Below are 27,812 nucleotides of genomic sequence, written 5' to 3' on the forward strand. Positions count from 1 at the left end.
ACTTGGTTGAACTTGTATATTGTCCCACTACAACTCAAATTAATGATATTTCCACAAAGTCCATTGCTTGTAATCACTTTCAAACACTTCAGAATTTACTTGATGTTCTTCTCAATGTTCATTATGGGAACAAATGGAAGAAAATAATGAACATATTTTTTCATCTTTTTACAATGTTCATTATACTGGAGAATGTAAAATTGTTAAGTGTTAAAAGACAATTTTGGAGATTAGTTGTTGTTAGCGGATCATATTAGTTGGATTCGATTGTGAATCCTATTGTATAAATATATGATTTGGATCAATTAATTTCATTAAAAAAAATTGCTCTATCCTCCAATTATCTCTGCTTTTTTGTGTTGATATCTACAGATCATCATTAGAAAATTGTTTGTAATTTTGAAACCTTCAAACAGAAAAGTTTGTTATATGGATGCTAACCAAATTCCTCTCCAATGTATTAGTCAAAGCAATAACTCAATATCGCCCATAAATGTAATTCGCTCTGATTTATGCTGTTTTACATTTAACATAAAAGTTGTCAAATATAATGTATATGTGGCTATATGTATGAAGGTGAAGTTACTTCTCATGCCTCCAACAAAGATCCTTGGTTAAAAACAATTGAACGGATTGGGGTTCATTGAAGAATTGATTAGGACATAGTCTGGAACGTATGGAACTCGGAACAATAAGATCCCATCTTATTTTGATTGAATGCAATAAAATGAGACCCCACTATTCCTATAACAATATAATATGAATGAATAGATTGAATTGCATCCTCCAATTTCATGGATGCAGAAGTCAAAGGACTAATAAAAGGCTTGGCGATATTTCATCTGCTCATCAGACCAGTTGCGGCCTGCTTACCATGCAAAAGAAAGAATTGATTGAATGAACTGCAGAATCTAGTAGTCCATAATGTTACACTCTTTAATGAAGTCACTAGAGTAATTCACATATTTTGTCCAGAAAGGCCTCAGTTTAGGAATCGCAATGTCCAGCCATGGTTTTGACTGGCCATTGTAGTGTATGACAGCAGCTTTTTCCACATCTGCAATTTTGGTATCGAATTGATAGCCCAGTCCCAACATATGCCATGAAGGATCAATTGGATGAACATGGCCACAAAATGCAATCAGCGAAGGCGGTAATGTTCCAAAACGCCATAGCGATAAATTGGAATCTAGATTCTGCAAAAGCAAGTAGAGCCAGTTTTGGTATTATATCTTGGCATGCAATCCTAAATCCGTATACAAAGTGAGATAGGAATAAAAATGTCTTACTTCTTTAAGCCAATAATGATAAGTTTCTCTGATGTTTGTCTTTCTCCAGGCTTGCAAGTCAAAAATGTTCATACCATAGGCCCATGCACACTGCTCTGGATCAAATTTCTCTGCTATAAGAGGATGAGAAAAATTGAAATATGTTCTGAACCTCTTTGACATAACCCAGGGGTCATTACCTCTGCATGTCTCAACTGCTCCATTGACCTTTCCATGAAGGTCTATATCCCACAGTGGGGACAAATCACGCTGGATTACAATGTCATCATCCAGGAAGACAACCTTGTGAAGATCCGGGAAAAGCTGTATAGAAGGGCCCATAGGACATAAGAAGTTTGCATTGAAAAAATAACGTATTAGTTCCTTTTATTGAAAGAAGTTAAGATTGATAAAATAATGAGCAAGCTTCATTTATTAAAGAATCATGAAGAAGAAATATATGAAATAATTAAATGCTTGGAGATAATAACGATTTCCAATCTAATGTTTCTAGACTTCAAGCATGCCCTGTGGATTCTGATCTTGTGCAGTCTTCACAAGATCTAAAACATGATTTGATTTCTCATGAGTTCTAATAATTGATTACCTCTGGAAGATAGATGCGTAGATGGTTGAGGATGGATATATACTTTGGACTGCGTGATTCTAGCTTTGAAGCCATAATTCTGGGCGAATCATTAAAATTTGTATCAATAATATGATCCCCGTGGTAGTATCTTTGAACATTATGATGTGTTTCCAAAGCTTCCAAAGCAGTTACATTCTTCTTGGTCAACCATTCAAATTGATGTACACTTTTCACTTCAATAATGGCAGGAGAAAGAGGATGAAAAGCGAACCACGCATGCATGGCTGCATATGTTTTCTTATCCGTAATAAGATGAAAAACTACCATTTCTGGCTTTGCAAAATTTTTCACAGTTGATGACACCACTACAGATGCTGCAAGCACATTATCAGTTGGCAGAACAAAGTGATAATATGAATTGTCCGTAAGAAAATTAACCAGTTCAGGGGATGGTAGCTGTCTCCGAGCGTGAGCCTTGGAGGAATACTCATCTGCCAGCTTCAAACAGAGACAACTCATGCCTTTCGGAATGCTGGTTGAAGCAATGTGCTTATACAAATTCTCCTGTAGCTTTGCCGATCGAGATTTCTCTTCCAAATGCTCCACCTAGAAAAACAGTTCAAATTTCAGCAAAATTGCAACCATATTTCTTTGTAGTAGATGTTGCTTTTACTATGACTAGTTAGAAAGAACTATGTTAAGTTCCCAAAAGGAATCAACTTCACAAAAAACTGAAACTCCTGCCACAGCAGTTATTTTGAGAAGAGTAAAGATTCATTTGAGTCATCATTAAACAGTTCAGATTCCAGAATCCTGTGCTAAGTTGTGATCAATAGGTCAGCTGGAAATATCCCTACAGGGATAATAAATATCCTAAGATTGTTTTGGCAATACAACAAATCCAAAATAAGGGCCGATACAGAGATGCAGATTAATCAAGCTAAACATAGGAAAAGGTTTTGTTATGCAGAGTGTCAATACTCCTACTTAGTATAATTTTGAACACCTTTGAAACTTTCCTGAATCGTTCAGTTTCTAAAGCACCTTTGAACCCACATTAATAACCGTAGTTGACTCTTTCATAATCGGATATTCTATATTGACTGACCTGATGCATCGCAAGTGCTACGTACCCCCCTAAGCCTCCTAATATCATTAAAGATTGGTTTACATTGACTGGTTAACAAGAAGAAAACTAGACAAAGGGATTTGAAAACATGAATGGCAAAACATTAAACCGTATTTGCATAGCATTCAAGACAGCTAGGTTTAGTTGGGTACAAATTGGTCCATAAGGATCCATGAAAATCAGAACGCTTCATCAAACAACCAGAAACTTATCAAAAACAAAGCTGAAATAGAGGAAGCTTTTTACAGTGACAACTAAAATGAACAGCAGAGTGGCGGTTGTGTTATAGTAAGGACAGTTTCACGTGTGACTAGCAGTTATAGATATGTCGTGGGGGATCTATAAGTGCCATGGCAGTTTCATTTTTGCCTTGATGTTCATGGTAGTTTTGTGTATTTCACATAAGAAGATGTGGTACCAACAAAGAATGTTAGTGTCGACTAGGAAAATGGAATAAGACAAACATAATATCATAGATGCTAACCACGAAAGCTAATATCATGTAAATTTAACCTAATCCAACCAACAAAGCTATCAAAATGAAGTGCACAATGAAATAAACAAAACAAACTCATAATGAAACCAAATTCATAGCACTCCTTTGATGGTGCTTCATTGTTTCTTCTTTCTCCTCTAATTAATGTTGTTCTCAAATAGATGAGTGCACAAATGTGATAAAGCAAAGGCAAATTGACAGCGTGATCGCGAGGATAATTGAAAGATCGTAGTTGCGAGAATGAGAAATGAGAGTCCAATTTACAGACTTTCAAAATCAATTGAACAGATGAGATCAAAGATGAATCGATGGACAAGATTGAATGTGGGAGCCAGATAAGTAGAGCCAAATGGGAAAGTGGCATTTGCAAGTGGAGCGAGAAATAGCATGTTAGTAGAGTTCAGTGGAGTGAAATGAGGAAGGTGGAAGAGTGAGGTGGAGTTAGAAGTGGAGTGGAATTAGCATGAAAATTAGATAAGTGGAGAGAATTAATGAGAATTAATAAATATAATGAATTAATTCCTCCACATGTCAATAATTAGACAGTCATATAAAATGAATTTATTTAATTGGGATGGAAGTTGGAAAAGATTCAAAAGAATAAATAGATAAATGATATTTATTTACCCTAGAGGAAATATTAGGATAGGGGACCCAAATAATTAAATCATTATTTGACCCTAGAAATAGATTAGGACAAATTAATGCCAAAGGGATAGAGATTAAATAATTGACAGAATTATTTAATCAGATAGACGAGAAGAGTAACTTAAGTCAAAATCGACAGGAGATGATCAAATCAGAGGACACAATTAATCATTAATTAAATAATTAACATCATTTAATTGACAAAAGAACGACACAATATCAACGAATGATAAAGACTAAACACGATATAGAAGACATGTTAAAAAGCGTAGTCGCAGGCGTTGACCAGTTTTGCGTGTCTACAGTTAGAATTCTCTTAGTGCATGAAAGGGCACTTTTAATAATCCGCATACAGAAGAGTCAGAAGCCCGTACGTGGTGTGGGAAATGAGATTAGAATGTTCAGTTGTTTTTTGGGGGGCAAGGCAATAGCCAAAGACTGCTAGTTTACACCACAAAATTTTATGAAAGAGCCATGTTAATGAACTTGGACTTTGAGGAAGAAGATATGATAATAAAATACATGGGAGGACTGAACCCACACATAAGAGAAAAGATCACCTACAAAACACCTCATGATTTTGACGAAACATGTTCACATGTATACTACATTGAAGATAAGATGAAGAAAGGTGAATCATCTAAATGAAATCAGCCCAAGAAGCAACCAAATCAGTCAAACAAAGCCTATAAAGGTAAGTGGCAAGGTAAGAAAAATGCAACTACTTTACATGTAAGTTTCCAAGAATCAGTGTAGCAATTATGTTAGAGATATGCATGCTACTGCAAAGTGTTGAAAGTTGCATCCAAATAACCATACCAAAATGGACTTAAATTAGTTCATGGTCACCTTAGTTAATTGAAAAGCAGTGAGCATAGAGAAAATGCAAATGTAGATGAGAGATTGGATTGCATTGCTACTAATTCGGCAAGCAAAGAACAAAAGGAATAAGGCATACTGCCAGAAAATGATGCATTTGCATCATTTATTGCACTTATATAATCATATCAAAATTGGCTTTAAAAAAGTCCATGGTCACCTTGCTTGATGAAAAAGTGGGTGGGCATAGAGAAAATTTGAATATAGATGAGAAATTGGATTGCATTGCTATTAATCTGGCAAGCAATGAAGAAGATGAGATCAAGAAAGAAAAAATAAATGCACTAGTTGATTCTAAGTCACATTCTAATTTAATTTTGTATCAAATTGTAAGAAGGCTTGGTTTGCAAAGCTATGACAATCCATATCCATATCCAGTGTGTTGGGTAAAGAAAAGATGTAGAGATAGAACTGAACAAGAAATGTAAGGTAAATTTTGCTTAAGATTCAGAATATATTTATGAGGTGAAAGATACTAACAGCGAGATAAAAAAAATTGGAAGAACTATTGCAGTCTTTTCAATAAGTGCTTCAACATCCCAAAAGATTGCTGCCAAAGAGAAAAAGTGGAACATGAGACTCCTTTGCTACCTGAATCTTCTCTACCAAACACTGGATTAGATAGAAAGGTCTCTATTGAAGAGTAATGAAACAAAGAAATAATTCCAAGAGTTATTAGAGAAAGGGGTTGTACACCCAAGCACTCCACCATGTAAGTCACCCATTCCCATGGTACAGAAGAATCATGGCTCTTGGAGAATATACAAAGATTAGAGAACCTTGTACAGGATGACCATCAAAAAACAACAATCTGTTCCCACAGATTAATGAATTGTTGAGCCAATTTCAGCATGCCAAGTATGAGTTGGATCCCAAGTTCAAGTAGTATCAAATTTGTTTGAAGAAGGTTATATGAAAAACAACCGTCAAAACAAAACAAGGTTTTAGTGAGTGGTCAGTATTTCCTTTAGGTTTGTGTAATGCATTTGATACATTTATGAGGCTGATAAATGATGGGCGTTTCATGATATTTTGATGTCATGTCATTAATATGATATTTTGGTTTTCCTTGCTAAATGGGAGGAACATCTAATTTACTTGAAGCAAATCTTGCAGGTGTTGAAAGAAAAACAAACTGTGTGTAATGTGAAAAGTCACAACTTACAAAGCAATAACTAGCCTATTTGGGGAGAGTTGTTAGAGGAGAAAAATAAGAGTTGATCCAACAAAAATTGAGGCTATTAGATACTTAGCCCACAACTAACAGTGCTACAAAACTAAGGAGCATTTTAGGGGCAGTTGCATTTTAGGGGCAGTTTAATATGAGGAAATTCATCCTCTAATTTTCCACAGTAGCTTTGAATATTATCTGTGCAAATGATAATTTTCAATCAGGTACATAACGTACTAGTGCTTTTGATTCATTAAAGTACAATGTAGTATGCACCACAACATTTCCAGAATAAGAATGGTGAAGGACAAAGAGACGTATGTCAAGGATGGCAGTTTGAAAGGCCATTTTTGGGGACAGCAAGGGACAGCTATATAAGAATAATAATATATGAAATTTTTTACAATTTTAGCTCTACATGAAGCCAAAATTCAAGGTTAGACATTTATATAATGCACCAAATTTGAAATTAAATGTTCATAATTCGTTGATGAAGCCATAAAAATTCCATTAGTTTTCATTACAAATTTGAAATATGTAACAAAAGGCCTAAAGGCAACAAAATCTCAACATTAGGCACAACAATAATAATATAAATATGAAAATATGCAACTTAATCTCCCACAAATGCACTTCATATGAGCTATCAACATCAAAATCAACCTCTAACTTTGAGTCACTCCCTATATCAAATTGTAAGTCATCCAATGAGACTCCAACGAATCCTTGTTGTATCTCATCCTCTTCAATTTTTCTAGCATCCTCGAGACCAACATTCCAATATGCAATTAAAGTCTATCAATCTTTAAGTCACAAGGCACTATGAGCTGCAACTAACTTCTTTGCTCATTAAACAATATGCCTGTATAAAATTGTTCACAAACTAATTTCTTTCTATAGCTGAGGAACTAGTTACTTATGAAAGTAAGGGAGTGGCAAGCAGCCTCAAATCCGTTCTATCTGTCCCCTGTCATGTCTGCCATGCAATAGAGTATTTCTAAACAAAAGTAACCCTATCCATCATTGCCTCTTGTTTGTTCAATGTCAAACCTTAAAGCTTTACAAATGCAATCTACTGTGCCCAAAACTTAGTGTGAACATCTTCCCAGGGACTTCATATATTTCCTTCCTTTACCTTATTATTATCAAAATAAGAAAAGTTGAAAACACTATTATCCCTCGTAGCAACCACTCAGAGTTAAGAGCAAAATCTGCATTATAAAGTGACGTGTTTACTGTCTTCCTCCTCAGTGTCACAATAGGCTTAATATGTTCCTCATATAATTCAAACCCAAGCTCTATAACATGATTGCTTACTTCATTTGGCCAAGGATGGTGTCCACTGTTTAGCAAATCTCTCCAAGGTTAGAATAGTTTGTACCAGCATATCTAATCACCTCTGTAGTAAGTGAGATGACAAAGCAAATGTATTTGCACTAATATGTCTACTCTCCACTAATTTGAGGAATTGCTTCCTCAAAAAATCCTTGAAGAGAAAAAGTGGCATTTGGTAGTTGCATACAAACATTTTTATGTCTTTCGCTTCAACCATCACCATTTTCCCCCAAACTATCTTCACAATGTACTTTAATGCATTGTTCAATGCTTGAACATGTGGAGTTCAAAAAAAGTATTTGTAAGCACTCTACCCCATCAAACCAGCCAACTTATAAACACAAGCTAAATCAAACACAACTTACACAACATTTTAAACCTCAACCTCCTTTACGGCCTCTCAAAAGCTGAAACTGGAAGCACAAGTCCTTGCTCTTCCCTGAGCTATCAACAACTCCAAGAAAATTTAAACCAGCTCAACATGTAACAATAATATTTGAGTGGTTAGTGTTTAATATCAGTCTACCCATGCATGATAATGAAGCAAACTATCCTAATCTATTTCGTCTCATGTCTTCAACCAATAAGTTCACCCTTATATAGCGTTCGTCAAAGGAGGGCGGCATGCAATTTATGTTCTCCAAGGGGAATATGAGGATCCAATTGTGTTTGTTTTTTCAACATTGCTTTTAAGTATAGAGAACATGCCACATACACTAGGATGGCATGGGTATAAAATAGAATTTCGCTATAGCATCATAGGTTTTCTCACATGCTTGCATGTTCAACAACATTGCAATCATATTTCACCCATCACTTGTGCCCTTCCTCTTCCCTCTATTAGAACCCTCTCCCCTCATTTCCATAACCCCTAACTCCATGTCCAATGATGCTTGGTACATGGTGATCAACCCTACTATAACTCCCATGGAAATCAAATTTGAATAAAATGGTCCACCCACTATTTGCTCCTCCCCAAATCTTTGGACTCAAGATTGTCCAAAATAATGACATAGTGCAATAAAGGTTTTGAGGGTTTGAACAAGACTTTTAAATTAATGAACATGGAAAACAATGAGCATTTTCTGCCCAATCTAAATCCACATAACCCTGTATATCCACTAAGTATTTGTCCTTTGAAACATCACCATTAACAAATGGAATACTCAAAAGTACCCCGCAAATACCTGAAGACCCTCTTCCCTACAATCCAATGTTTTTGTCTAGGATTAGCCATGTAACAAAGTAAGACTACTGCTTGGACAATATCTAGTCTGATGCAGATCGTAGCATACATAAGGATCCCAACTACATTAGAATAGGTCACTACCAAAGTCATCTCCATCTCTACTGTCATATAGGACATTATTCAACTGAGAGCTTGGTTCCCATAGATATGAGAACAGCCACTAGTTTGCCATCAACCATACTGAAATGTTGTAAAACAAATTCACCAGACTTCCTATAACCAATCAAAAAAATTCTGTTAGCCTTATCCCCACTAGTTTCCATCCCAAGGATGTACTTATCAACCCTTGCATCCTTCATTTCAAACCATAAGGAAAGCTGAGATTTCAAGTCCCTAATCATTTCCTTGCCATTATCAAATAATAGTATATCATCGACAAACAAAGTGATAATGATAAAATGATCACCATTCTATTTATAGTAAGAACAATGATTTGACTTAGACTTGATAAGAAAACCCCAAAACATATGAATCAAGTTTTGATGCCACATTCTAATGTTCTAAAAGACCTCAAGCTTTATCCTCCTAAGAAGATTTATCAAAATCATCATCAAATTCAACAATTTTCTTGTTTTTCTCCTCCTTGCAATCTATTCTAAAGTGGCCCAACTTGCAGCAGTTCCAACATTTGGCCTTGGACCTTCCAAAAGACTTTGATCTCCCATTAAATTAAAATCTGCTCGTCCTTCTTCTTGTGTTTTTCTTTAGACTACCCACAAACAGCCAAGGCTTCCTTGGTGGATTCGGTAGCCTTCTACCTTATCTCCTCCAAGAAAAGAGAAGCCAAGATCTCATCAAGCACCAATTTTGAAGCAGTTCTATCAATAGCCATTACCAAGTTGTACCATGAGTCTAGCAAAGCAGACAAAAAGGTCATGCAATGATCTTCCTATTCCATCTTTACAACCACTGTTTGTAACTAGTTTATAGTCGTGTTGAAAGTGTTCAAGTATTCAACAAAAAAATCATCATCACCCATCATCAAAGTGTACAGCTTATTTGTAGAAAAAGCTTATTAACCAAGGATTTAGCCTAATATAGGTTCCTTAGCTTTTCCTAGAGAGATTTTGTGATGAGTTTCAATTCTTCATAGACATTCAATTACAAAGAATCTACCAAGCAAAACTTGATAAGGCTTCTCACCTTTCTAACACTGTCCAATCATTTAGTGACATTGCAGCCGGTCTTTATCCAAATAATATAGCCCATAGATCTCAATCTATGAGAAAATCCTCCATCTTGAGCTTCCACAGCTGAAAGTTTGTGCCACTAAATTTTATCATCTCCAATCTAGACATGCTTGTCAGCTTCCCTAAAAGAAAGATCTTCCCTATGTACAATCCCAATTAAACCAAGATTAGTATAAAAAACCTTGTTCCTACCACCTACAACCCAAGTAGATCAAGCTCTTATACCAAATGAACAGAAATTGAGTTGCAAAAACACTTCCTACAGTAATCTAAGAGAAAAAATGAACAAAAGTTATGATCTAAAATAATTTGCAAGAAAGAAACAGCATAATAAAATCATTCACCATTACAAAAAATGATGTATCCTAGCGAACCCTTCTAGGAAAAAAAACTAGCCTCCAAACTTCAAACCAATGTATTGATCAGCAACAATATCAATTACAATACAATCCAATCAAGGATCCTTCACATGAGACAACACTAACACTTAGATTTGGAGGAATACGGCAACATAAAAATACCTACAAAATACACTATGCAAACTCCATCCCAAGCACCCAATAAATAGAGAAAATAATACATGAATATCACCAAAGAAAATCACAAAACCATGAGCTAATACCACCCAAAAGTTGCACCCAAATCCCAAGAAGAATCCTCATGCTAAATATAGCATATTCCTTACATTTGTCATAAAAATATGTCATAGTTATCCTCCCAACTTGGGCACTCCAATTTGTCTTATTCAAACCCTTCAAAGACGGTTTATGACAATCATAATGACATGTTATTTGGTGGTGAATGTTCTTGGCCAACATTTGTAACTCTCTTACATTTTTCTTATGCATCATAGATGCTCTTACATTTTTGATGTGGGGGGCCTAACATGTTAAGACCATACCTTTTGATCCAAGAAATCAATTGAAACCTCTTTTTTTCAAATTGGAGATCTCAAAGTCCATGTCACTGTAACCCACTTTAGTCAATTAATGCCTATTTATATAATTTTCGAAGCCAATAACAACCTCTATAACTTAAAAATTGCATTTTAGTGTTCTCAACATTAAGATGCAAGGTTGAAACATCTTTCCTAACAATTTTGGTGCTGGCAAAACCATGGCTCATTAGTAAAGGTGTTGACCCAAAATGTAAGATAAGTTATCAAAAGTCATTAAAGGATGTAAGTTATATTGCATTAGCAAGCCTAAAGTGAGGAAATAAAACTTTTAAATGCCTCTACATGTACCTAATAGACTATGAGAGAGTATCTCTATGGATTTTGTAGGAGATTTGCTTATGTCAAAGCATGGTTGTGACTACTTGTATGTTTTGTAAATAAATGCAACAAGATGTGCGTTTTAATTCTATGTAAGAAGACCATAAAAGGGCATGAAGAAAATTATTTGCTCTTTACTAACATTTGGATGTATTTTGGTTTTCACAAATCTATTGTATCGGACAAGGATTCAAGGTTTTTAGGGAAGTTTTGGACCACCTTGTGGAACAAAATGGATACCAAGCTCAAAAAAAGCACTCTTCCATCTTCAAACCGATGGGAAAATATAAGTTGTAAATAGAACCTGTTGGTGTACGTTTTATCATATACCGAACATTAGAATAAAATACCCAAGGATACTCTATCCTCTCTTGAAAAACCACCACTTATGCTAAGGTTGCAGAAGACTATATGGCGATTCCAAGGTTTCTTTGGTCGGGTCTTGACGTGTGGATAAGCTCAATGGGCGTTGTGATATGCTGGTAATACACAAAGGGACTTACGCTTGGCTCGTTCAATTCACAATAGAGGTTTATCGTTTGTGGGTTTTGGATTGTGGACTTCAAGAAAACTGAAAAGGAGATATGGTTTAGAAATTCTAATCTATTCCTAAGAATTCAGGAGACGGTGAAGACTAGGTGAAACTAATAACAACACTTTGTTTCGCCACACTTAGGACAACTACGCAAAACATGTGCAATTTTCTAAAGTTGTGCTCAAGATTTTCACACTTACGAATAATACCAACAATGGAACAATATTACTCAAAGTAGAAGTTAAGCATCCACATCAAAAGCTCAGGCTAACTTTACATATCGAATGAAAATCATCCATCCAACAAAAGTATGAGCAAAAAGTTTCACCAATCTAAACTATCAAATCCTTCATTCTTCTAACATACATGAAATAAAATCTAAACTATGATGAGGGATAAGAACCATGCCAACTCCAAAATAAAAGAGGTAATCACCATCAATTCGAACAATGCATTACTTATTACTTTGGCAATTGTATGCAACAATTGCTTATCTCAACATGTTTTGCAACATGCTCTCATGATTTACAAATGAGGGGTGAGTTCAATGTATAGGCTCCCCAATTACAATTAAATGGCCAAGATTGATTTCTAAGCAACGGTCGAGATTAAAACAACCTAACCCTAATTAGGGTTTCCCAAAATAGATCAAATATCGGTCGGATGAGAGACAAGTGGCACAAGATGCTATCTTTTAGGATTGCACCCCCTTCTTCTGCTGAGAGGTAGTGTGTTCAATGAACCTGGACATCTTGACTTGAATTCCCCAATTTGTGTCGAAAAATTTGCCTAAGTATGGAAATTTGTCTGGAATACTCTTCTTGCTGCCAATTTATGTTGCACGTGGGAGCTTGTCTTTGACTCTTCAGAAATGAAATCCTTCAAGAAATCTGGAATTTCTTTCCATACTTTCGCCGAGTTTGAAGACTTTTCTTTCTTGATGCCCGGAGACTCTTTCAGGTGCCTTGAATTTGGAGAAGAATTTGATTCATCTCCTCTTTACTTTCTTCTTTGTTCTTCTTCTGTCTTCATGTTTCCTATCCAACATTTAGTCAAAATTTGATTCTTTTGGTTGTGTGAAATTCCACACTTAGCCATTTTTCATGTATCAAACCTTTATCCACCCGTTCGTTTGATTGACCCTTGATTTCATGTGCTTGTCAAATTTATCTTCCTGCTCGATTGCTGGTCTGATTTCATGTGAATTTGTCAAAATTTGTCTTTCCTCATAGCGTGCCGACTTGATGGTCTTCTTGTCTAATGGATCAAATTTGAGGTCCCTGAACCAACATCTTCACATATTTCATTTATGCCTTGGACAAATTCGTGTCTGAGTTTGATCAACTTGCTTGGACAAAGGTTTGGAAAATTTTCAGTGATGTCTTATGTCCTGACTGTGAATGTCCCAATTTATGTTTTCTCCCTCTTAGGCTGTCTTAAACCAGGAACTTGAATGTGTCTAACATATTAAGGTTTGTATCTTGGAACAAATTTGTTCTTTATGTCTTGGCATGCTTTATGTCAATTGGCATGTCCTCGGACTTGGAATATTCTTGGACAATCATCCTTCATTTTTTATGGATCGGAAAAGTTCAGACAGTCACATGTCCTCTTGTCTTTGGCACATTTCGGAAATATAATCAGACAATTTGACTTGCTCTTTGTCATGTCATCTTGGTAGGCTTCAGAAGTATGATCGAACAAATTGTCTTCCAATTTGTCAGGCCATCTTGTTCTTGGAAAGAAAATTTTCATGCTTTGGATTGTTTGGCATGCTCGAAGGCTTCCCTCTTGGTAGAGCGAAGTTCACATATCCTTGGACAATTTTTTATTTACTCAAATTTTGTGCTTAGTTTCTTTGGACGAAATCTTTGAACATGTCTTATTTCTCAGCAAATTTTGGATGACTCTCTTCCTTGGATATGAAAGGGAGGACTTTCCACATCTTTGGACAGATTTTGGTTGATGCTTCACTTCAAACTTGGAAGGTTATCACATGTATATCGGATATAAACAATCTCCCTCTTCAAAGGAGGGTTTGGAAATGATTAAAACTTCCTTGCTGACCATGATAGCAGCAGTTTGACAATGTGAATTTAGATTACTTTTTTTTTGACAGGGCAGAATTTATTCTTCCTCAGGCAAGTCCACTTTCAATTTGTTGTCTTGGATGATCTTGGATGAATTTTTATTTTTTGGCAGATTTGAAAGATTTCTGAGAAATCTATGTGCAGATTTGAATTATTTTCCCAAGGTAGATTCAAGGATGATCAATGATGAACTCAGAATTTTATCAGCAAACCTTGGTGATGGCGAACTTGAACTTTTTGAATGTCCCTTTCAAACCCTTGGACCTGCTTTATTCTTCCTTTTGGAGATGTTCAAGGTAGAATTTTCTCCTTCAAACTGTTATCAATGGCGAATTTAAGGAGAATATCAAACTTATTTTATCCAAACCCTTGATTTTGCTTTATTTCTCATCCAAATTTTTCTGAAAATTTGATAATCTAGTTGGATTTTGGAGCTGCTTCCTCTGGAGAATTTGAATTGGTTTTTTCAAACCCTTGAATTTATTTTACTTCTGCAAAGGTAATCTGATAATATGATCAGATTTTGGCATGAATCTAATAATATTTATGCCTGAGAGCTGTTCACTTTGATTTCCAAACCTATAGACATGGCAGATTTTGAAGTTGGATAATCTAATCATGCATTGAAGCTACTAGCTTCTCTCAACTTTGGCAAATTTTGACAGAGTTTTGATGCTTCCTTCTTTGCTATACAAACTTCTTCAAACAAAATATTAATGAATGGGCATCATGTCTTTATAGCTTCTTAGCAATTTCTAGAAGCTTTGTGTTTTATTCTATCTTTAGATAATTGAAACCCTTTGCCTTCTTCTAGAAGGAAGCTTGGAAGATTCTCAAAAATTAGAAAGTTTTATTGTTTTATCCTCCCTCTAAGAAGTTGGAATTTATCCTTAGAAGCTTCCATCATGTTTTAGAAAGTTTTATTTGTTTTAAATCTCTTTCTAGAAATTTGAATTTGAGGAAGGCATGCCACAATAATTTTTTTTTTTTGGTGCTTTTTTTTTTTTTTGTTTTTTTTTTTTTTGTTTTCTTTGACTTTAATTGCCAAGTCATCTTACTTGCCATTTTTAATTCTCTTGGAATGCCATATCATCTTTTATTGCCAACTAGGAAATTTATATTTTTTTTAATTCTATGCCATCTTCAAGTGGGCCCTACATTCTTTCTCAAGCTTTGGCGAATTTTACACATCTTCCTTATGCCATGTTTTTAAAGTGGACTTGGAAAGAATTTCTTGCTTGTTCTATGTTTTTAAAGTGGACTTGGAAAGAATTTCTAACTTGGACATGAGGTGCACTTTAAAAATTGTCAGACATTTTTGGTGGATGAATAAGCTTAACCTTAGGCAGGAGTTAAGTAACCCTTGCCATGAGTTAGCTAACCCTCGGTAGGAGTTTAATATTTGTCGAACAATTTTTCTTGGACAATTTTTAAATTGATCCTGCTCAAATTTCTTCCACATTTTAACTGATCATCTGCCATTCCAGCCTTGAACCTTGTTGAACTTGTCTGCCATTTTTATTTCTTCAACCTGGACGAAATTTTCGATGTGCCATTCCATTTGCCTTCTTTTGACTTGGTCAACAGTGTTCATGCCATGTTCATACCTTGCTGGTTCATCTGGACAAAAACCCTAATCTGGATTTCCATTTTGCTTTTTGCACTTGGAGACCTCATTTTTTAAATCTGAGAACATGGGTAGGAATAATTCGGCATGGGGATCAAAACCCTAATCTTAGAAAAAAGCAAAAATTTTAAACCCTTGATTTTTACACTTAGAAGCAAAAATTTTTGAATCTGAAGACATGGGTAGGATCAGAATGACCTAAAGAACAAAACCCTAATCTCAGAAAAAATCAAAATTTTTGAAACCCTGCTTTTTATATCTAGAGGCGAGATTTTCAAATTCCGACAAAATGGGTAGTAATAAAATAGCTCAAAGAACAAAACCCAAATGTCAGATTTTAAAAAACCCAAAAAAGAAAAAATTTCTAAAAATAGCAGGTTGTCAGAAATGACTCAAAGCAATTGCAATTTTCGTCCTTTAGACCTTCTAAACGCTTTGGCAGCGTTCAAATTCAATTTTGAGCATAAATTCTCAATCTAGCCTGGATGACCTCAAAACTCTAACTCTAAACTCTCATTGTAAAAGATTGGTGATTAGCAGATGCGATGCCAAAACAGAACCCTAAAAAGCAAAAAAAAAGGGGGTCCCCATTTGCAACGGGGCGATGTGTGAAATAGGTCACAACAGAACCCTAGTTCAGTTAATAAGGGGCTATAATAGCAAGCAACGAAGGATATGGGGTGAATATTTGGCATACATAAAAAACTCTTATGAAAAGGCAATTCATGTATCCATTAATAAGTCACCTTTTGAAGCATGTTTGGGTTATTTTTTACTAACACACTTGATGTTTCTTTAAGACAGCAAAGATAAGAGCAAGTATTAGACTCAACGATGACAAGGGCAACAAAATTCATTGTGACGATTAACAAATCCATCTCAAATTGCAATAACAGTCGGAGAAGTCTTGAGAAGTATAAAGCTAGGCATTGCCAGCACCATCATGTAATGGGAGACAAGGGGGACCTGTACTTGAGCAAAGAGAGAATCCAAGGACAAGCTAGAAAGCTCAAACCACTAAGATATGGGTCGCTTACCCTCTTGGAGTATGTTGGAAAAAAAATTTCAAGATTAAGCTGCCTTCATTCATGAAGATGTACTCAATAGTCAATTGTGAAAACTTGTGTCAGTATGATCCATATTGGATGAAGAAGAGGAAAGACAACTACTACACTAAATTGAAGACTTGGTCTTGCACACTCAAGGAAAGTTGGAGGAGAAGGTAGTGTTGCAGAAGAAGATCAGAGAGATTAAAGCCAACCTTAAGATTCTTGGCAGATCGGCATCAAGGGGAACAGCAAGCAAGATGATACCTAAAGGAGGAAGTTAATGGGTCTTCCCATATCTACTAAGTAACTAAACCATTAAGCTCTTGCAAAGCCAAAGAAAACACCTAGGAAAGGGGTGCTATGATCCATAACAATTCATAGAAAAGAAATTGCTTCATCAGAAAACCATGAACTCGTCAAAAAGAAAGCTAAAATAGAAAGTGCTTTGCACAGTGACAACAACCCACCCAATATAGTAGGGTGGCTGTTGAGTTATTGTCAGGGCACTTTCAAACTTTATAGTGATGGTCATGGATGTGCAATGGCAGTTTTGTTAGTGTCATGGCAGTTTCATTTTTTTCATATTACTTTCATGAAACTGTATATGGTCATTTTCCTTGTTCTATACAAGAAAGCCAAGTAATGAAAGGGAAGGTAACTTTTCATGTTCCTCAACAATTGTTAGTCCTTTATGTTAAGTTTATTTAAATTCTGTGATCAAGAGGCTAGAACAGATGAAGATATAGTCTGAAATTTACTTCGAACTGCAGTAGTGTGAATGGAACGGAAGCACAACACTTGTCAATTTCGGTATTGTCCTCCTCCCATTGTATGCATGTTATATATATGAATGAGAGGGTATGTAGAGAAGAGATATGTCTTCCCACGTGGGAAGACACATCTCTTCCTACGTACCACTCATCATATCACCGCACGTTAACAAACATATTATTTGCTTGACTGATCGCGATTTATGATAAATCGTTTAACCCAGCCCGATAACAAGAAGGGGTGTGACTGGTGGCAACCACCCTCATTCGATATTTATTCATTGTTTATTGTTAACGTGAATATGTTAACATGTAATTAATTCATGCATCGGAAATAGTACGACCAACGTTACAAGAATTAACACTTTACCACACATAAGGACACTTCTAATGTGCAATATTGGTAAGAGATCAAAACCCATAGAAGCAAAAGAGTGTGAGAGAGAATTAGAGAGTTAGTTGGCTGTATGAGTAAAAGTTGTTGGTGCAAAAATCAGCTGAGTATGACTGTAGGAAGAATTTGTATATGCTCTATTTGAGCTCTTTGTACTTCTTTTGGCCAAAAGAAAAAGAAGAATTTGAGCATTTGAAACTTCCATTGGATTTCCTACACTGGGTTCCAGGTTCTATCTTCATGTAAATGGTCTTGTGGTTGTTATTCTTAGATTATTTATCTTTGTGTCATACTAGAATACCACTTACATTTCCAAAAACTTAACAAACATTCCAGCATTAATTTTATTCAAGCATAATCAATTTTAAGTATAACTCAAGTAGGACTGCATTCACAACTGTAAATTTCCAAAATAGTATTGAATCTTGAGAGATTGCAGATCACAAATACACACTAAATTCTCTTTGCTGCTAAAATCCAAGATAATCAACATGCCTTCAACCTACGCACATCTGTTATATATTATGCACTTTATACATTGATCCTAGAAATGATAATAATAATATATTAATTATTGTCAAGGTGTTCCAAGTTGTTGGAAATTATTTTCATTAAGCTGGGAAATTCTTCATTTCTAACAGGCTATATATCAATAAAAAGGAGATAATTGTCCAAATGTGCACAGGCAGCATGACAAATCTTTTGTTTAAACTTTAAACAACCAATTGACAAGTAAATATTTTTTACAGGTGTTTATGTTGATGTGTGCGCAATGCACATACATATGTGATGCAGGATAAATCCACGTTCCCATAACCGTTGCCAGCATCCTGCCTACCTGTGCCAAAAAGTAATTACAAAACAGAGTAGACACATCTGTCAAAAGGGAAAGGATTATGTATGCAAAATGTGGAATTGAAGGGCTGAGCCTCTTAATTGTTTGCCAGGATACCTCAGCAAAATATGAAGGTATCGAAACGTGCGAGTTTGTAATGGCAGTGTGAAAAGAAACACCAAAAATATAAGAGAAATGAATTGAGGATCTCAGAACATGTATCCATGGGAGAGAGAAGTGGTGGAAATGCAATGCAATTAAAAGAGGACAGAAAATCTGAGTGTGTGGGTAAGGAGGAGAAGAGGAAACGGTATCATTGCAGCGTATGAAGACTTTAGAAACTTACAAATTAAGGCAATTGACAGGTGTAAACCCATCCAGCTCCCATTACACATTAGGCAAAGAGGGATTGAAAAAAGATAACATGTAATACTAGCAAGGGGAAGATAATAAATTGCAATAAAAAAAATAGAAACGGCATCGATGGAAGAATATATGAAGGTAGAGACAAAGAGGCATGAGAGGGCGGGGGGGAGTATGTATGAAAACAATAAGGAAACTCCCATCTCTGCAGGGATATATTGGGCCGGACCAAATGATAGGAGGGACTGCAGAGAAGATAGGAAAAGAGTTAGCGCAGAAATAAGAATGTGGGATGGGCTGCGAAGTAGAGAGAGGGGATCAGTGCAAAGAGAGGAGGGAGTGCTGGCTTCTGCAATGAATTTTTAAGCACATTCAAGAGAATATGTGGAGTGCTACACAAAGATAGAGTGCAAGGCAGGTAAGAGTATAAGTGAAGAGAATACAGTTGGGGATAGTGTGGTGGGAATGAAAGGCAGAGTGGGGAGGGAGAAGACAGAGCAAGTAGAGTTGAGAGGCCAGTAAGAGGCACTTTTTGTAATGTAATCACAGTCTTGTTTTGTTTAATAAATCTTCAGTGAAGATCATTTGTATTGCAAATCTTTCTGTGATTGTGAATTAAAAATAGTAAGCAGAGAGTCTCTGCCTGTATGTTGTTTGAGTTTTGTGTTTGGAAACAAGAGTTTTGTTCCCTATTGCATCAATATGGGCAACAATGGACAAAGTTAAAGGGGTTCATTTTGGATGCATTTGAAGTGTTGGCAGAGTCTAACCTAGTTGGAAAGAATGTATGCTATTTAATATGCATCTAGGCCCTGTAATTAAAGGATGTTCTTTGATGAAAAAGAAAAATCACACTAAAGGAAAGAAAGAAATCTTAGACCCACCAAAATAACTGCTAGGTGTTGATCCTATCAGAGCAGGAGAGAGAATGGAAATCAGTCTAAGGAGGGCAAAAAGTGATAGAAAATAAAAAATTCATTGACCAAAGAAAACTAGAACAAACCATGTAAAACCAGTTAGCACATATCTTCCCATTACTCAAACCAGGAGACAACAACCTGGGACACCAGAAGGCTCCACACCCATGTGAAACCAGTAAGTGCTATCTTTCCCCTAATGGAGAACCAGGAGAAATGTCTGAAGAACCTGTCTACCCTAGGCCCCTCCAATATATCAAAGTTTTTGGGTCAACAATTACACTATTTTTCATATTTATGATCTGCTTCCAATTTAAGCGCAGAGAAGATTTTGTTCCCAAAAGTTCTTAACATGCATCTTCTATCATAATAGCAAATTTTGTTATCTATATAGGCAGAAATAATGTGTCACTTTACCCAGATGAGATCTTTCCATCAATCCATGTATCTTTGCCAGTCATAAAGACTAAAAGAAGAGAGAAACAAACAGTTATTTACTTTTACCAATATCACTCCAAAAATACAAGAAAATGCATATAAATCATCCCTCAAAGTTTCTCAACAATTGATCAATTTAAGTTTTTAAGGATAATATGCTTTGTAATACACCATCACTCTTTAATATCTGAACATTTGAATGGATCAGCGGACAAAGCTAGTTTCTTATTGTAATTCAACTGTCCAATTGTACATTTGTGTATGATAAAAGAATAGCCAATAAGTGCATGATGAGAAAAAGAAGGAAAAATAATTGTGAAACTTTCACAAAGTACAGATAAATCAGTCAAGTTAAAAGATTGTTTAATTAGTAATTTCAATTAACAAAAACTAGAGCCACGTATGTTATAAAGAGAAACTAAAACTCAATGGTTGAACCACTCTTATGCCCCTAGGGTGTGTGAACATGATGGGTGGCTTTTGTTGAGTATAAGAGGAAAAAAAGACCATTAAAAACAGCTCCTTGAGGAAGAAAAGATCTTTAAAACAGAGTAAAGCACTGTATAATAGTCTACCACTCACAATGATACTTGTTACATTAAAATTTCGAAGTACAAACAAATCTCTAACAGAGGTTTACCATGTCATTTGCTCTACCTAGTTATTGACAGAAACTGTAGCAAAGAACCAACCTGAAGGGCAGTGCATAGCTTTGCAATTACACTTATAGAGAGATTTCTGTTATATTTCCTTCTTTTCACTGGACACTGGTTAAATATAAGACTAATATTTCAGTTGAGACTCGAGAGTTTCATCCATGAATTTGTATGTAATTTTTGGATTGATTTATATATTGTACGTATACAAATCCCATTGTTCTTCCTAGCCCACAAAAGATGGCAATGGAACATAACATATGAAAATCAAGAGCGATGGTCCAAAATCAATTTTGAAGACATACCATGGCCTTCAGCTTTATCGCAAATGTCTTGGCATTGTAATGTTGAGTTCTCATTTCAGCAACAAGATCATTGAATGACTCTGGAATGGTCATTCCTTTTGGAAGCGCTTTACTGCTTGCTTGCAGGAGGACACCAAACACATCTGCAGCCATTTTCTGCTCCAAACATGTCTCATCTTCAAATTTCAATGAATGGAATACTTTCATGATTAACAAAAAAATGATATATAGCACACAATATATTACAAAACATATTTTTCCCAGGCCCACAATCACAACTGCAACAATAAAGTGCAATAGAACAAAGGACTATTAAAATTTGAAGCATAAAAATATGAATTCAACTGTGCTTAACTCTAGATATGAAGATAGAAAGATAAAATGAAGCACTTCAAACTCTAAACCCAGGGCAACAACGCAATTAACTAAGGGAAAATACGGCTTGGCTGGGGCACAAATTGACAAGCCAAAGTGTAAGAATTGACAAGCCAAGGTGTAAGAATTGACAAGCCAAGGTGTAAGAATTGACCTGGCACAAGACAAAATATGAAAAACTCGGCCAGGAGTTGACTTGTATATTTGTAACACAACATATCATCTTGCTCAGACAGAACTAGCTAGATCCCCAAAATGTGTTGAGTTGTAGCAGTTGACTGCATTGTCTAGGAGTAGAGCTTTGTTTCAGCACCTGCCGCTAATCATGAAATTTAATGATTTAACTCCAATGTCAAGTTCATGGTTTATTTGAAGCTCGACAATGACTTTTCAAAGAGTTTACACCGCTCATTCTGCCTAAAAAAAATTGAGTTAATTCAGGCAAACGTTCCTCAACTGGGAGGAGTATTATAACTACAGGGGAATTGCAAAATCATAAACTCAAAACAGAAACTGATATTTTACATGAAGACGGATGAATCTTCACATTTATAATAAAGGGAAAAAAGGCAATTTCTGTAGGGGCTCGCTCCCCCTTTTGTGAGAAACCCTTCTGAGGTGCGTCTGGAGCATGATCCACCAGCTATCGCTTCTACTTGATGCCCAGCTACAGTTTCCAGTGCTGTCACACCCATTACTCCTGGCCACGCAAAATCTTATGTATCTGGTCACTTGGGTCTCTCATTTAATTCAGTTCTCCCTTAATCTTTATAATGTGGTTAGAAGGTTACAGATTTGGGTGCAGATGCTTCAATCCCTGTAAAGCCTGCAGTGGTGGCATATGCTCTGCCGCGGTTCAAGGGGTGATTCATTGCCTACCGGTGCTGCTGCCCATGCTTCCAATTTTAAATCTCAACCAAAGGGTCTGTTGCTAAAAAAATCAGAGAAGATTCCTCTGTTGGAATTGGTGTATGATATTGTGGAAGAAGCTCAACAGTAACAGTTAACACCATGCAAAGATGGGGTTGATTTGTAGATTTCATAATTTTTGGCCTAGTTTGCCAGAACTGCATTCCTGGGTGTCTAGAAATTGGAATCCCTTCCTCATAATGCAGTCGTTATCCATCTGTGTGCTCAAGGCTTTTTCATAATAGTTTTTGAGTTAGTGGCAGATAGGGAATTTATTCTTTCAGAGTGTCCTGGTTCTAGGGGAAGGCCTCTCCCTTCATGAAGCCACGGTACCCGAATTTTAGTACTCTAACAGAACCTTCTATGTGTTACTGATCTGGGTTGGGTTACCTAACCTCCCTTTGATTTTTTGGCCTCCTCCTAGTTTGGAGAGTGTTGGTACCTCTTTCAGAAAGTTTCTCTCAATCTCTTCTGAAACACTTGCTCGGTCTCACCCAACCTATGCTCACATTCTGGTTGAGATGGTTACTTCTAAGGGCCTCCCAGCTGAAATTCGGCTCAATGTGGAGAACTGAATTGGGAAACCGCAGCTAGATTATGAGAGGCTAGCTTTTGAATGCAGTAATTGTTTCGGTCTTGGTCATCTATTGGAATCTTGCATGGGTAGGAAGCCTAAGTCTCCTAGCATGCCATCCTAATGTAAGAAAGCAAAACCTTTTTCAACAGATTGTTAATAGCTCTCCTCTTGCTTCCTCAATGGATGCCTTAGGGCAGCTTCCTAAGGGTGGCATTGTTAGTCCAACCAGTGCTGAGAGGGGAGGGGTGAATCAGCACTATACCGGTTCTACCAGATTTTAACCTTAATCAAAGTTTCTATTCAAACTTAACACTTATCGGTATAAGCAGCATTAATAAGAAACATGCACACATAAAATCAATCACACATGACTACCAAGATTTATCACGTGGAAACCCAAATGGGAGAAAACCACGGTGTGAGTAGAAACTCACAGAATCTGCACTCTTCTGGAGTACGCCCAATGAGGAGCCATCCCTGTTAGGAGATTACAAAGACACTGTTAGGTGCCACCCGCTTAAGGGATTTTCTTTAAGGCTTGTTAGAACCTTTGCCCTGTTAGAGGTAGTCTTGTTAAAGGACTTAGGATCATCAATTAAGATGTCACCCGGTTAAGGGATTTTACAAAGGGACTTGTTAAAGTCCACCCGGTTAAGGGATTTTACTGTTGTAGTTATTAGAAAACAACAGAGAGAATGATCTGCTATAATAGCTACTCTCAGCTTAATCAGATCCAATTGAAGCTCTTTGTTTTGACCATCGGTTACGCTTGCTCTGCATTACACTTGCTCTGCACTTTACTGGTGCTCTGCATTCTTTCTCTACTCTTCACACTCTCCGAGCTCTGCACACTCTCTTTACCACTCTACTATTCACTTAGCAGTTTTGCACTCTTCTCACCTTACTAGATCGCCTCTCTTCAAAATTGCACTTAGCAATTTTATGATCAAACTTTTTGGTTTTCGCCAAAAACCTTTATACCATATTTTGCCAACACATACCTGTTGATTCCTAAAATGAGTTTACACCTAACACTAGGTAGATTTGAGATTCAAATCTTCCCACACTTTATCTGCGCACTCTCCATCATTCTCGCCAGCAACTCATCCTTATTTGCCACCACAACTCATAATTTTAGCAACTTTTGGGTCGTGTTCTGCCTGTTTAATGCGAACCGGAAAATCCACACAAATCTCACCTTAACTAATTGCTAATTGTTGTAGACTTCACTAGTAGTTTGTTTGATGATATCTCATCCTGACTGACTCACCTCTGGTCATCGCATCCAACTTACCGATCACTGCTCCAAGATTCTCGGTGGAAAGCATCCTTCAACCTGTATCACCGGTTCACCAGTGTAACTCTTCATCTTTTGCCATTGATCACTGATCATCAAGAAGACTAATCACTTGTCTATCCAGAGTGTTCCAGTCGTACATAAGACTTCTTAACTGCATTTTGAGTCACCTCATGTGACCGCATCATCATTTCAACTGCCAGTTTAAGAGACTAATCTCAACACCTAGCGGATGCTTGACTGACCGGTCAGCTACTCTGTTTATCCTTCAACTGATTAGTCTTTGACCAACACACTGCTAAAGTGTGTCAATAATGCATATTAGGGAAGCACTGAATCCTCCATACTGTTTGCAGCCATGAGTAAACCATTGAGGTTTACCACACCTCCTTGCCTATGAGCTTGGCCTTATTCACCGGTAAGTGTTAGTCGTCAATGACAATACTAACTGATGAACCGGTTGTGCCAACACCATCAGTTATGCCAACAATCTCCCCCTTTGGCATTGATGGCAACACTTCAAACTTCTCTATTAGCAACCAGTCACTTCTGCTTCTGTTGTACCGATCAGCTGCTCTATTTGATCTTGAGTAAAGATCTTACTCCCCCTTTCACTGGCTTCCATTCATGTCACATCTGACTTCATCTCCCTTCATGTTTCATCTGACTTCACTCCCCCTTTGACAGCAATGCCAAAGGTGTAATCTAGACATCCTATTTCACATACTGCAATGACTGCTCCCCCTAACAGGAGTAGTCCATAATCATCAATCCAAATACATAGAATTTTTAGGAAAGTCATACTGGATTGATGTTGTTCCAATCTTCACTCACCTTAGAGCATGCAAGGGAATTACCCCTAGCTTACCTCTAAGATACTCAAAAGTATCCTTAGGTAGCGACCTGGTGAATATGTCTGCAACCTGTTCCTTTGTTGGCACATATTCTAGTCTAACTTCTTTGTCCTGCAGTTGTTCCCTAAGATAATGATATTTTATTGCAATATGCTTGGTTTTAGAGTGCCTTACCAGGTTTTTTGATATGTTGATGGCACTTGTATTGTCACAGTGTATCACCACAGGTTCAGTCATCTTTTCTTGGATACCTTCCTAGATCTGCTTAATCCATACTACCTGTGTATAGTTGATTGCAGCAGCCACATACTCCGCCTCAACTATGGATTGAGAGATACAGTTATGTTTCTTGCTTGTCCATGACACAATCCTATCTCCAAGAAAGAATGCACCTCCACTAGTGCTCTTTATGTCATAATTGTTCCCTGCCCAATCTGCATCGGTGAAGACACTTAAGTTGAAATTTCCCTTATGTGGATACCAGAGACCATACTCATCAGTCCCCTTAAGGTATCTGAATATCCTCTTAACCACCACTATATGAGTCTCTTTTGGATTTGCAGCAAATCTAACAACCAAGCCAACTACTTGTGCTATATCCGGTCTACTGTGCACTGCATATTGCAACTTACCGATCATGGATCGGTATAGTGTCTCATTCACTTCATTAGCCTCATCGTCTTTGGAGAGCTTGCAACCTGTAACCATCGGAGTTCCAACAAGTTTGGAATCTTCCATTCCAAAGGTCTTCAATATTTCCCTTATATATTTGGTCTGGCTAATGAATATACCATTCTTTAGCTGAGATATTTGCAGACCAATGAAAAATTTTATTTCACCAAGCATGGACATTTCAAATTCTTTCTTCATTTCTTCTGCAAAACCTTTGCTCATTTCATCTCCTCCAAAGATGATGTCATCTACAAAAATCTCTGCAATCAAATGTTTTCCTTCTTTTCCAATCTTTAAATACAAGTTATTGTTGTCACTGGTTCTCATGAACCCTATACTTATCAAGTATGAGTGCAGTCTTTCATACCAAGCTCTTAGTGCTTGTTTTAGCCCATACAGAGCCTTTTTCAGCTTACATACCATATCTCTTCCATCTTCTGAAGCAAACCCTTCTGGTTGCTCAATGTACACTTCTTCCTCTAGAACACCATTCAAGAATGCCGATTTGACATCCATTTGGTAGACCTTGAACTTCTTGTAAGCAGCATAAGCAAGCAAGATTTTGACCCCTTCCAGTCTGGCCACCGGTGCAAAGGTCTCCCCATAATCCAAGCCTTCTTCCTGTGCATACTTGCAGACTAACCTTGCTTTGTTTCTTACTACTTGACCAGTTTCATCCATTTTGTTTCTAAACACCCACTTGGTGCCTATCACATTTTTGTTCCCCGATCTGGACACAAGGGTCCAGGTTTCATTTTTCTCAATCTGCTCCAGATCTTCATCCATAACTTTGATCCAATCTTCATCTTTCAAAGCCTCCTTTGCTGTTTTGGGCTAAATTTTAGAGAGCAGACAGGTACTCTCCCTTGCTTTTCTTCTAGTCAATACTCCTGCATTTTTGTCACCAACAATATTGTCAGCAGAATGATTGTTTCTAACATACCTTGGTGGTGCCGATTCATTTCTTGGGGCTTCTTCTACCGGTTGTGTAGGTTCTACTTCACATGCTTCCTCATTTGCAGCTACACTAAGATTCTCTGCAGCAGGTTCGACCGGTACAGTGTAATCGAATCCTTGATAGTCCTTTTTGGTTCACTCTTGTTGTCCTGTTCATTTTTCTCAAAGAACTCATCTACTTTGACATTTGCACTTTCCACAATCTTACCGATCCTTTTGTTCAAACACCTGTATGCTTTACTCTTTGTGGAGTAACCTAAGAAGATTCCTTCATCACTCTTAGGATCAAACTTTCCAGAGTACTCATCCCTCTCGATGTAGCACCTGCTTCCAAAAACCTTGAAGTAACTCACACTAGGTGAGTATCCACACCATAATTCATAGGGAGTCTTATTTATCCCCTTCTTCATCTGTATCCGGTTCAAGGTATACACAGCAGTACTCACTACTTCTCTCCAGAAGATGTGGAATATCCTTCTGAATCATTAGAGTCCTCGCACAATCAATTAGAGTTTTGTTTCTTCTTTCAGCAACCCCATTCTGCTGAGGTGTTCTGGGTGCAGACATCTGCCTCATAATCCCCCGTTCTTCACAGTAATTTATGAACTCTCCTCCTCTATCCGATCTCAAACATTTCAGACTCTTACCGGTTCCTCTCTCCACTCGAGCCTTGAAGACCTTAAACATGTGAAAGGCTTCAGATTTTTCTTTCAAGAATACAACCCACATCATTCTTGAGAAGTCATCTACAAACAACATGAAGTACTAGTTCCCATAGAAACTCTTAGTCCTCATAGGACCACACAAATCTGTATGCACTAAGTCCAGCACATTCTCAGATGAATAAGATTTGTTGCTGAAACTAGATCCGGTCAACTTTCCTAGTTGACATTCTTTACACATAGCATTCTCAGGTTTCATAATGTCAGGCATACCTCTGACAGACTTCATTTTACTAACCT

The 27,812-nt window shown here is 36.8% G+C and overlaps 1 protein-coding gene across 2 annotated transcripts in view; it reads right to left on the reverse strand.

The window, feature by feature from the left end:
* Nucleotides 1-421: 421 nt before the first annotated feature.
* The window catches only part of LOC131030888 (probable galacturonosyltransferase 14), a 33,226-nt gene continuing 5,835 nt past the window's right edge, over nt 422-27,812 (reverse strand). For both annotated transcript variants that reach the window (XM_057961843.2, XM_057961844.2), the window contains 4 exons: nt 21,210-21,365; nt 1,876-2,463; nt 1,290-1,592; nt 422-1,196 (listed from right to left, as the gene is read on the reverse strand). In XM_057961843.2, coding sequence (XP_057817826.2) covers nt 912-1,196; nt 1,290-1,592; nt 1,876-2,463; nt 21,210-21,365 — 1,332 coding nt within the window. In that variant the 3' untranslated portion in view covers nt 422-911. The remainder of the gene's footprint in view (nt 1,197-1,289; nt 1,593-1,875; nt 2,464-21,209; nt 21,366-27,812) is intronic.

This window comes from Cryptomeria japonica, chromosome 10, assembly GCF_030272615.1.
Source record: "Cryptomeria japonica chromosome 10, Sugi_1.0, whole genome shotgun sequence".
Classification (NCBI taxonomy): domain Eukaryota; kingdom Viridiplantae; phylum Streptophyta; class Pinopsida; order Cupressales; family Cupressaceae; genus Cryptomeria; species Cryptomeria japonica.